Below are 12,846 nucleotides of genomic sequence, written 5' to 3'. Positions count from 1 at the left end.
TAATCCCACACACCAACTCTTGCAAGTGGAGCAACAACTTTTGGAAGTGGGTTGAGCTAATTGGAGTGGTTATATGATTTTTGTCAGCCACAAACGACTAGAAACAAGAAAATTATACTCTTTGTGTTTAAAGAACAAACTTTATTTGATATAAATATATTTAATTAATAATTAAATATTCAGATTATTTTAATAAGACAAAATTAGTAATTCGGTATAGATTAATCATTATGATAATCCGTCTGCTTACAATGACCAAACGACATTAAAAAGTTTGTTTCCAAACAACAATTCAAAATATAGATTATTTGTATCTTTCATTGAGGAGATATGACCCGGTGCTTGCGTATTCATTATTAAATAAAATCAAATAAACAAAATTTGGAAAAAAAAACTTTTTAATATAGAACATAAAAAAGAAACTCATTCTACTTTTTTCTTAAAGAGGAAAGGAACATGACAAAAAAAGTGTCACAGGTCTCTGTCTAAACTTTCATTTCCAATATTCATGACACGATAAAGATATGATTATCTACCATATAAGATCACTCGGGACAATAATAAATCACCCCATAGTCCATATAACTCATTTATGTGGTGAGTATTGAGTTCTGATTACTTATGTTGTAAGAAAACCTAAAGATGAGCTCCACAACTAAGAGCCTGGGTTCGATGTATGGGCTAGAACAACATCGGATTAACATTAGTATGGGCATGGCTTCATTGGATCTCCCACTACCACCGCCACCACTGAATCTACCTCGTTCAGATCTACTTGTTGGTAAGTTTTCCACTCCTACAACAAATCTTTACCAGATCTATCTCTACAATACCTAAGTTTCGAATTTGTAAATCACTTTAAAGGAAGAAGAGAAGATTACAACGAGATTTGTGTTCCTACGTATAAAGCAACAATAACCGGTGATTGGAAAGCAGCCAAACTCATCCTAGACAAACGCCCGGAGCTTGTAAGGTTTAGCATCACCGAAAGTTATGATACAGTTCTTCACATTGCTGTAATGGGGAAGTCATACTGGTTTGTGGAATATCTGGTGAGTTTGATGGAAAAGGAGGACTTAGAACTTCAAAATAAAAACGGTGAAACTGCTCTCTGTTTAGCAGCCATATCTGGACATGTCAAGATAGCTAGTATTTTGGTGAGGAAGAACAAGGCTCTAGTGGAGATTCCTGATAGTCGAGGAATGATGCCACTCTACATGGCTGCTCTATATGGAAAGCATGAAATGGTGAGGTATCTTTATCAAAGTTCCCGGAAGATGACTGGTGATTTCTGGACAAATCATCATAGAAGTTGTGTTCTTGTGAAATGTGTTGAAGCTAATCTATTTGGTAAGTATCTTGATTCTTGGCTCCTAATTATTGATTTCTTGCTTGTTTTTCTATTATAATATGTGGGTATATTTTATTTTGTGAGTTTAACTTCATATTAAGGATTAACGATAATTTAAGCAATTACTTAGCCAACAGTTTTTGTACCTACTACCTGAAACTTCATTTTCTTAAGGTTTGACTATCCAATTTTCAATTATGTTTAGTAGTTGTGGAATTCTGTATTTTTTGTACGGTTGTTATAAATTTTTTTCATTTTTGTTATCACGGAAGCTCATGTCGATGTACATATCACAGTATGACATGTGGACCAGTGATGTGATAAGTATATTTTGTCATATTGACATGTGGACCAATGATATGATAAGTTTATTGAAGCGTATATTTAACACCTTTTCAAAGATTTAAAAGGCTCTTCAACTTGTTATTATTTTTTTTTTCAAAATGGTTTTCATGTTTATCCGTATATTTAGTTTTTATATATATTCTTTCTAGATTTCATTTTTTTATTCTGTTTTTAAATGTTTTTTAACACATTATTTTCATAATTTCATAGTTCTTATATATATACTTGCTTTAATTTTTTTTCTTCGCAGTCCGTTTTCATAAATCTTTTTAGTTTCTTCTTACATGTTTTTTGAAAATCTTTTTTTTTTTCACAATCAATTTTTACAACTTCAGTTTTACAAGTAAAAATAATAAAATTGTACAAACGAAATAAAACATAAAAATTTAAAATAGGATTGTAGAATATATAAAAATAAAATAAAAAACAAAAATAAAACATGTTATTAAAAACATATAAAATGGAATCGTAGAGAAACATAAAGGTCGAAATAAAACCAATAAATTCAAAAAAAAAAAAAAACACATTAAAAAAAAAAAACAATCTTTGTTCGTTCATGAATATTCACATGACATGAACACTTAAAACTCACACAAATTCTACATACGTGAAAATGCAACTACACTCTTTCTGATAACTCTAACCCTGAAATGACTAATCATTGAGTGACAATATAATTAACTAACCAGGAAACTAAAACCTTCTAACATATAATAATAACAATAAGTAAATAGCCCAAAGTAGCTCTAAAATTTTCGCTAAGTTATTCTAAAATTACAAAAAAAAAAACCATAGCTTCAAATAATTTAAACTTACCTACTTGATAGGGGCGGAGGATATTAAGGGCGAGGGGCGATGTGAACACCCCCCCCCCCCCCCCCCCCCCGGCGGCATCATTTTTGGGTGAACTACTAGAAAATAAATAGTTTAATACTTGATCGTCAGGATGACCAAGTCGCTGGTGCCATGTAGTAGAGGTGGTGGAGAAAAATGCATGACTTGTGGAACTTGCGATAAGATAAAAGGGTCATAGTTGTCACATCAGATTAATGGACGACATGTATGATAATCAAGAACAATAAACCCAAACGGGTCAAAATCAATAGAACAAAACTCTTTTGAGTAGTGAAGTTGTGGACATAAGTATTATTTTTAATGATATTGGGTATTATAAGGAGATTTTACAAGAGTAAAGGTTGATATATTTTGGAATAGAAAAAGTTGTGTCTTGGGGTTGTCACAGGTATTCTAGAACCATTACCAACAAAAATAGGATGGGATATATAATAGTTATTACAAAAAAAATAGGACTGGATGTCCATTACCTATCCTCCATTTCCTAGGTTATTAAAAGTCATTTTATTAAGCATTACATTCACGGAACTGGGATGATCGGGAGTACCCAACCAAACCCACGAAAATTGAGTTGAACTGTCGGGTTAGACATGTGCCTATGGACTGCCTTGTGCTTGGAATTGGGCATGCTGAGGTTTGTTGGCAATGAGTCCAGGAGTTACTAAAGTGGCTCGACCCCATAAAGAAGTAGCTTGGGATTGTTATTGTTGTGTGACTCAAGCAGATGGAAGATTCGATGAAGGAACAACCCACGTTGGGTTTTAAGGCGGGTTTGAGTGTGAATAAAACCCACCCATCACCTTAATTTCCATTTGGTGCACCATGGGTGTTATGTGGTGGTTGGCGACGTTGATTATTGAAAATGTTGTTGTCACCCTGTTTATCATTACGAACGATGAAAAGGAGGTGTGATGATCATGAGATGAAGATGGGACCCAATTAATGATAAGGCATTCTTCTTCCACACCAAGCAAGGATCACATTTGAGAAAAATAAAGAAGAGTTTATTGTGTTCTTGAATACCGTCAAATTTTCTAGATAAACCATTGATGGTATGAATCATGACATGCTTTTCCTTCCTTTTTTCACCAATTCCTTTAAGGAAATCAACAATCTTTTTGACTTTGTTGCGATAATCACGAAATGAAAGGTTTCACCAAGTCCTTTAAGTAAATCGACGATCTTTTTGATTTTTTTGCGATAAACACGAAACGTGAGGTCCTTACGGAGATACTTTTGAGCTCACTTTTGGGTTGCAAATCTATGGAATTTTCACAGTAAAGGGCATTTATGTTGAGCCAAAATTTTCGGGCGAGTGCATTGAGATTATAAGTAGATGTAATTATGGATTGATATATAGAGGCAAATAGCCATAGTTTAACCATGGAATCAAGCTTCTCCCATTCAAAAATCATAAGTGGTGTAAATGGAGCATCATAGGAACTTTCAGTATGGTCGACTGCATCCTATGTAATGCAGCGAATGGTAAAGAGGTTGCATAATGGATCATAGTTATGAGAGGCAATATCAAGGACTAACGCGGCATATGTAGTGATATTTGTAATCACATATGGCTTGTCTGTAGAGGGTGGTAAGTTGTTGTTGACGGGCATGGTGTAGAGGTAGGGTTTAAGCCACCAGAGGAGGTGGATGATGGAGGAAGAAAGGAACAAGAAAGGTAAAGGGAAGAAGAAAGAATTTAGGAGAATTTAGAATGTGTATTTGATTCTCAGATACCATGATATAGTGAATAATTCCCCAATCCTTTGAACTGAATTACCACAAGAGTATAAATACAAAATGGAATGGGTCAAAACATATACAATACATACAAAGTTATAGGCTAACTACTAATACAAATACATACACATATTTACAAAGTATGATCCGCTAACAGATTCAATTTCGATGTAGTTGGATTAATTTAGACATATTCAATTTCTCAAGTTTGAGATCATGCGGGTACGACTGTTGTATACACTATCTACAAAAAGACTTGCATGGTCATCTAACTTAGTTATGTGTTGATATATATTGATGCGGAAATGAAGATGGAATGAAAATAGCTAGAAGAAAGGATTATAGGCTATAAAAAAACGAGCAATCCCTATTCAATCATGGATTTTCACAACTCTTATAAACATAATAAAACATAGATAAAATTACCATAATTTAAAATACGACTACACCATATGTACTAATTCTAACCTTAATATGACTCTTAGTTTACTAAAGACAAAAAACTAATAACTTGAAACTAAAACTATAAGTGCACAAATAGATTTTTCAAACTGAATATCATTGGTTTGAATACTAGTTTGCTTCCTTTTATATTGTTTTCAAACTGATTAAGGAAAAAAATGGATTGGAGGTCGGTTCAAAACAAGGCTTGGTGAAAGCAGCTTATAGTATAGGTTTGAAAACCTATGTTTTCACCACTTTTTTCGAACTTGATTTCGATATTAGAAATTTAACAAAATTCTCATGATTGATCAGAATGAGATTAGTAATCAAACTTATGGCCACTCAATGATGTAAGCTGTTTTCGGTTATTCAGGATCATTTACGAGTGCAATAATAGTTTTCTAGTTTGATTGTATTATAAAATGTTTTTATCAGACATCTGGGATAATACCAGGGGCATAAACCAATCTTGAGAAATCTCCAAAACATTGTATCAACAATAATTTGTAGAAATAGTGGATCTAAACATGTCTTTAGGGTATGAAAATCAATTTTTTTCTAGGTTTGAAAATTGGTTTTACATAAACCAATTCCAAGATTCTAGATGTCAAAGTAGTCCCACATCTCAGTTTCAACATCAAATCAAATTAGTTTCACTTAGACCGGTTCATAATCTAGTTTGGTTCCGGTAAAAACTGATTTTTTTAATCCTAAACTGGTCTTTTGTGAACCTCTAACTACAATCCTAAAACTAAATGGAAATATAAATCCCATAAACTATCTAAAACACATAACTACAAAATCCTAGAATATAAGCCCAAATTATTAAAAAATCTCCAAATAACTCCACGCCGAACCACTTGCCAAAGATATTTGGACCAATAAAAAGAGCTCTTAGTCTGATGAAATTTGGACAAACCCTATGGTGGTTTTCATGGAGTACCATGACAAAGGACAAGGACCGATACACCTATTAGAGACGACTATCCTGCCATTTTTATTAGTTAGTTCTTCCCTTTCATGTTGAGTTGTGGAACCCGATTTTCGATTTTGACCCCACTAATGCTACTGAATTTTAGCAACGAGGAATGGAAATGTCAGGAGCTATCTTTTACATACTTGAAGGTATGTAGTTTCATCTCTTACATTAAGATCAAGCATACATGCAGAGATAAGCTAAAATAAAAGGCAAATGAGTGTGTCTGTATTGGATACAAACTGAATGATAGGATTTATCACTTGTGCGATAACCATAATAAATTGGTAGTTATAAGTAAGAATGCGATTTTAAACGAGAATGCCCATTATAAAGATGAGCTTGAAGCACATTTAGCAGGAGCATGAAACCAGAAGATAAAGATTAAGGTGTGTCTGATAAGCATAAAAAGACACTACATGACCTATAAACACCTTAGAGATATACAAAATTTTATGAAGTAGTGGGAGCTAAGATGAGTTTGAAGGGTCTAGTGATAATGGAATCATAAAAGGCAATGAGAGTTCAGAAAATGAATTTACAAATGAGGAATATATAGAAATTCCTCCATTAAAAGATCCACTGGTGAAATAATACATCTAGTAAGATATTATTTATAAAAATAAATACTTGCTAATTGAGAATAGAGAGCTAGAATGTTATCTAGAGGCTTTGAAGATGAAAGATACCATATAGTGGAAGAAGGGTATGGAGGATGAGTTGAACTCACTAAACAAGAACCACATATGGTCCTTCATCGATGTGCCAGTAAGGAAGAAAGGACTATAAGGGAATTATATATTAAGTGTTTAGAACAAAATTGATGGAAACAAGAGGTACAATGCTAGATTAATGGTGAAAGGTTAGTAACATACGATAGGACTTGACTAAAATGAAAAAGTATCATTGATTATTAACATAAGATAGAATAGCCAAAAGGTTTTTTGTTAGCTGGAAAAGAATATCTAGTATGAAAGTTGAAGAAAAATCGATCTGGGTTAAAGCAATCTCCAAAACAGTGATACTTGAAGTTTGATAGTTTTATGTAAATAAGTTTAAATCATATTTCATCATCCTCTTATTATATGTTGATGACATGTTTGTAGCTGCAACACATGAAAGATATCAACAAAATAAAGAAGTAGTTGTCCATGGTGTTTTAAATGAAGGACATATGAGATGCAAACAAATCCTAACTATGAGAATTTTCACAGATAAAGTTGCTAGTACTCTAAATCTTTCCTAACAGAAGTATACATGGGAAGTCTTAGAGATATTTACCACTAGTAGTTGATAAGGCTAGAAGAACCATTATAGGGAGTGATTTCAAACAATTAAAGAAAAAATCAAACCAGAGACAGATGAAGACAATAAAAGAAAGGGTAGAGTTACATATATAACAATAGTCAGTAGCATGATGTATACAATGGTATGTGTCGGGTCAAATATTTCACATTTAGTGTGACTTGCTACAATATTTGTGTCATATACTGGCAAGGAGAAAGATGAAGGAATGAACTAGCTAATATGCTACTTGAGAGTCAATTATGAGGTTTCCTTGTGTTTTAGAATAAGGAAGGTAGTCTTAAAAGGCTCTATTAATGCATATTTGAGAGGTTGACCAGATTTAGAGAAATCCGCCATATTTAATGTGTTCACCATTAGGGATACAACTATTGTTTGTATGTCCATATTATAAAATAGCGTTGCTTATTTAACCACAGAAACTAAGTATATGGTCATTGTAAAAGCTGACATTGAGCTTAGTTTATTAAGGAACTTAGTATCAGAGTTGACCATGAAAAAAGAAGATTATGTCATCCAATTTGATAAAGTGTAGTTCACCTTGCAAAGAGTCCATTATTTCATAGAAGAACAAAAACGTATTTAGATGAGGTAACACTCTAACATAGAATTGATAAGTGATGGTTATTTTTTCCTTGAGGAAGATTCTTGACATGAAGATCCATTAGATATGTTTACCAAGAGTACGACAACATATAAGTTGAAGCTATGTACTTTCAGATACTTGAATATAATGTTCAAACTAAATAAAAATGGGGTTTATAACGTTTGTGTTTAGATAGCAGTAGACTTTTTGATCAACCGCCATGCAAGAGATTGTTGAGTTATGTGGTTTAAAATTTATGTTTAACCTTATTGTCACTAATATTAAGACATGGAAAGTGTGAGATTGTTAATCAACTTTTTAATTAGATTTTTTCCCTAAAGGTCTGCGGTGGCAGCTGCGCCAACAACTTCGATTCTCGAGTCAATGTATGAAATACTCGAGCTATTCGCCGTGCTCATATTGTAGGACCAAACCAAATAGTTATGCCTTAGGGTTGTGAGCTCGCCCTAGGTTAACTTTTACCATTATAAATCGATCCATGTATACCTTTTTAACGCTAAGTAGAAAGCGTTTAAGATAGACATATTTTCTACATGTCTAATAAAAGTTCTCTAGTTCTTCTGTGCTACACTTTAAGTCCTTTTGTCCTTAATTTTTCTTCAAATCTTTATTGTGTGTGTTTATAACATTTTTCATTCTAACATTTTGTCTTTTTTCGGCCTAGTTTATGGCTCATCCTGGGGGTGTCTTTTTAATTAAGGTACAGTGGATAAACAAATGTTAAACTTGGTTGTTATTTATTGGCGGTGTCCTTAAAATTTATTGAACGTTCATTGAGTAATTGTCTATCTTGATGTAATGAGCAACTGTTCCTTGCGGTGGAAGGAACTATCAAGTAAACACATGTAGATTTTAACATGTAATTCTTATGCATATGCAACTCCAGGAAGATGTGGATTTTGTGTCTTATCTTCTAGCTTGCATTTTGCTTTTTCTTAGCTTTTTTTTTACTTTTTCATAGATTTTTTTCTCACCAGTTGTCTGTCAACTTTTATGTAGATATTGCATTACAAATGGCAAGGGACCGTCCAGAACTTGCTATAAATGGTAGTGTACTCGGACTGTTGGCTCGAAAACCCTATGCATTTGATGTTACAACACAACATATTTTCTGGAGAATCATATGTTCATGTAAGAATATCATTTCCTTAACTTATTATATACTATTCATTGCAGTTGTAACTTCATATTATCAGTTTCTGGTAAACAGTATTTACATTATGCTTGATGTGCTATGACATCCTCTAAAATATGTGATGATTGGGTAAGGATTTATAAAGGTAATGTTAACACTGATGTATGATGATATAGTTGCATTGTTCATTTGCTTTATTAGGGTTTGCTGGACATTCAGAAACAAAGTGATTAGTATTTACAAACAATAGTTGTTTTAATCAAAATTCTGATCATTTTGGCTCGTGTTTTAAAAAAAAAACTTTTGAAGAATATTAGTCTCGACATAAACTCACTTTTTTGTTTTTGTTATGTCGAGCATAAAAGTTTGTCTTAAATTCTAATGAAACAGATGGGACATTCCACGGATTTTGGAGCTTTTTCTTATTATAAAAAAAGTGAACTTTATTACCTCGAAGACAAAGTCTTCATATTTTTACAACAAAAACATCCAATGAAGAGGATATAAAGGTATAATAAATTAATAATCTATTCACATGTATGTCATATCATTTACTTTGTTGTCATTTTTGAAGTATGTCATCTGAAGACTGGAATTCGTGACACGGACAATCATGCTCTCCAATTACTAACAATCGTTTGGGCAGAGATTGTGAAATTGCCAAAGCCTCAAATTGATGAAATAATAAGAGGGCCACCCGATCAACCTAAGGACATTGTAAAGCCAACACGTGCTGAAAAGGAAAAGCAAGAAGCCCTACTACTGCTAAGAAACATTTCGGACAACGTTACAAAAATGCCTACTAGAATTTTTAACCGATTCAGAGGAGTTGATGAGAGGGGAACTACTTCAATACCTGCAAAGCAAAAATACTCATCCCGTGTACTATTTCTTGCTGCAGAAATGGGCAACACTGCGTTTGTTGTCGAGGTTATTCGACAATATCCACATTTAGTACGAGAGGTGAATGATGATAACCAAAGTATATTTCACATTGCTGTCTCACATCGTCATGAAGGTATCTATAATTTATTGTATGAGATAGGCTCACTAAGGAATTTGATAATTACTCTTGAAGACGAAAATGGCAACAACATGTTGCATTTGGTTGGCCAAAGTCCAAAGCGTAACAGACTTCAAGACATACCTGGAGTCGGTCTGCAGTTGCATCTAGAAACATTATGGTTCAAGGTACATTTGTCTCTGGCTGTTAATTCTTCATACAAGTCATCTTCCTTTCTTAATAACTTCTATCCTTTTTTTGTGCAATTTTAAATCTGTGGAATCATTTTTATATATGAGACAACCAATAATTTCCTAATTTCGCACTCTAAGCCAAGTTGGTTTTCGTAGTGGTATGCTTGCAAAAATGTTAAGAGTTGAGTTCTAGAGCCATTGTGGGAGTTCCAATAACTCCAATGTGGGTTGTCTCATTATGGACACTAGATTCTAATACCACCCACCTAGCTAGAGGACTATTGTATATCTGATATATATCTCACATGATGTTAATTTCTATATCACATTATGCTTTTGGAGCGAGGTTATATGGTCCATGTTGTAGGGTTGATGCATCAATACTCCTTTCTTGCAGAAATAATTTCCCATTTTCTTGTAGTATATATTAAATGGTAATATTATATGCCTTAAGTTCATGATAATGACGTAATCTTTCTGATATTAGGAAGTTGAAAGCATACTCCCTCCTCCTTTTCGAGAAAAGAAGAACGCGTTTGGGCTAACACCACATGAAGTATTCACCAAGAACCACAAAGATTTGTTTTCCAAAGGCGAGGAATGGATGAAAGAAACTGCCGCTCAATTAATGGTGGTTGCATCACTTATAGCCACCATCTCATTTGCGGCAGCGTTTACATTTCCAGGTGGATATGACCAAGTAACGGGCATCCCAATCTTCATCCGAAAAGAACTTTCCAAAATTTTCATAATATTTGATGGCTTGTCTTTTATATCGGCTACATCTTCAATCCTTTTGGTGTTGTCTATCTTGGGATCAGATTACACCGAACATGATTTTATGATTTCATTACCCCAACAACTGATGATATGTCTAGGGTCGCTTTTCATCTCTATAGCGACCTTGATCCTCGCTTTTCTCATCAACTTTTTACTTCTTTATCAAAACAGTTCTAAATGGATACCAATTTTTATAAGTTGTTTTGCTGCTGTCACGTATATGATATTTGGTAGCCCAAAATTTCCTCTTGTAGGTCGGTTTTTATACGGTTCTAGGTTTCTTTTTGAAAGGGAGAGGAGAATGCTTAAGAAACCCATCTTTTAGCCATTTGAATTCATTTACTTTCCATTTAAAGTGAAGTATTTCTAAAGGCACATTTTTTGGATGTTAGATGTTAAAATTACTTTGCTTAGTCGTTTGTAATTAAAGCATACATTTGGAGCTAGTTTCGTCAATTGATCTAGGTGTAAATATCTTGTAATTTTGTTCATTATACGTAATCTGATTTCTTTTAATACATGCAAATATCTCTTCCTTACATCTCTTAGTCCAAACAAAGTCATTCAACCACATTCAATTAATCATTCAATTAATGATGCTGGGATCAAAGGAACCAAAGCTATAGGTAAATAGTTTATCATTGTACATAGTCTTTTTCGATTACTGAAAAACCTCACTACAAGCAACCACACTAATGCCAAAGAGTATGGTTATTATAAAAGTGTTGCGACATCTGCGCCATGTCATCTCTACTATATGTTTTACTAGCACACTACTAACACTTGGAAATGATTACCACTCTATATTATTTATCATTTTTTTTTACATTAGATTAAATAAAACAAAACATAATTATTAAACATAAATAAATATCTTACATTACTTAAAAACCCAATACATTACTTAAAAAACATAAAAATTTAAAACCAAAATTAAAAAAAAACATAAAAACATAGAAATTTAAACCTAAATTACTAAAAAACATAGAAAATAAAACATAAATATTCAAAATCATAGTATCCACTTGTCATATTTTTTATGGACTCATCAATGAATTATTAAAAATGTTGCTAGATTTTTTTGGGCCGAGATCCGATTGTGGCTTTGTGTTTATAATTTGAAGATCGGTAAGTGTTATTTTTTGGCGACGATCTTGATGGGTTTTATAGAAAATAAATTTGTGCAATGCGGAAAACAATTAACAATTAATAGGGTAGATACATCATATAAAAGATCTATGTCATAAACCTTGATAACAACATATAATGAACAACTAAACTAGCATAACCTAATGTAATTCGAAAATTACAAAGTTTAAGGTTACATACCTTCTGATTTGTTATTGTAAATAAACCACACCAATCCTTGAAGTTGTGAATCTTGGAAAGACTACCACCAAAGAGATGATGACTTTAATGGTTTGTACACAAACCCTAACAACAAGAACACAAGAGGAGAGAGGAGAGGATAGTGTATTTTCAATTATGAGAGGCTTAGAAGAAGTAGTCGAAAATATGAAGCCTTGAGGAGCTATTTATAGGTGAATGAAGTATCCTTGGACAACCCTAATTTGAATATAATAATAATATCTCAAATAAGACAAGTATCTAATCCCTTTACTTATCCTTAACGGGTTCCTAGATGCCCTAAAAGACTTCCTCAAAATTGTCCCCTTGTGGGAGGTTCTGGAAGCTATCCATTGTTCGACTTTTGAGCAATGTCATATTTAGTACCTAAAATTTCAATTAACTTAATTAACTATAAAATTTAATTCAATTAATTTCTAATTAATTCTAAATTAATTATACCTATTTCTAATTAATATATTCATCATAAAATATATTAATAAATTATCATCTCCCTCAAAATGTAATTCTTTTCAGTTGCCAGTTATGAGCAACCTAAAAGGAGTTTGCTTTTATTTAAAAAGTATATCAATTTAGTTATTGGCTTAGACACCTTAATCCAAAAGTCCCCCACTTGGATAGGTCTGCAACTACAATTGCATATATAGACTTTGAAGTAAACAAAAAAGTGTGCTTTCCTAAGCGACTGCCAAACTCTGATTCATATCAGTTGTCGGCCTAAGATAAGTGATCAGTTATTCCTT

General features: G+C 32.9%; 1 protein-coding gene across 2 annotated transcripts; it reads left to right on the top strand.

Moving 5' to 3' along the window:
- Nucleotides 1–458: 458 nt before the first annotated feature.
- LOC111917591 (uncharacterized) lies at nt 459–11,255 on the top strand. 2 transcript variants are annotated; one of them, XM_042897520.2, is made up of 5 exons: nt 459–781; nt 865–1,350; nt 8,623–8,754; nt 9,333–9,949; nt 10,447–10,638. In XM_042897520.2, the coding sequence occupies exons 1-5, from the start codon at nt 643–645 to the stop codon at nt 10,498–10,500; spliced, it is 1,428 nt and encodes a 475-aa protein (XP_042753454.1). In that variant the 5' UTR covers nt 459–642; the 3' UTR covers nt 10,501–10,638. The 2 variants fall into 2 exon arrangements, with proteins under 2 accessions (XP_042753454.1, XP_023769025.1); XM_023913257.3 differs by having other exon boundaries at nt 461–781; nt 10,443–11,255.
- Nucleotides 11,256–12,846: the final 1,591 nt, after the last annotated feature.

The sequence above is a fragment of the Lactuca sativa genome, chromosome 8 (genome assembly GCF_002870075.4).
Source record: "Lactuca sativa cultivar Salinas chromosome 8, Lsat_Salinas_v11, whole genome shotgun sequence".
Classification (NCBI taxonomy): domain Eukaryota; kingdom Viridiplantae; phylum Streptophyta; class Magnoliopsida; order Asterales; family Asteraceae; genus Lactuca; species Lactuca sativa.
Note: the sequence above shows the minus strand (reverse complement) of the source record. Positions and strands in the feature narration are given on the sequence as shown.

What these genes read in the sequence shown, in the direction of transcription:
- LOC111917591 (XM_023913257.3), top strand. Translation starts at nt 643, where the DNA reads ATGAGCTCCACAACTAAGAGCCTGGGTTCGATGTATGGGCTAGAACAA. An exon ending in TGTTGAAGCTAATCTATTTG is followed by an intron (nt 1,351 to 8,622) that starts GTAAGTATCTTG and finishes ACTTTTATGTAG; the next exon opens with ATATTGCATTACAAATGGCA. An exon ending in TAGAAACATTATGGTTCAAG is followed by an intron (nt 9,950 to 10,442) that starts GTACATTTGTCT and finishes TTCTGATATTAG; the next exon opens with GAAGTTGAAAGCATACTCCC.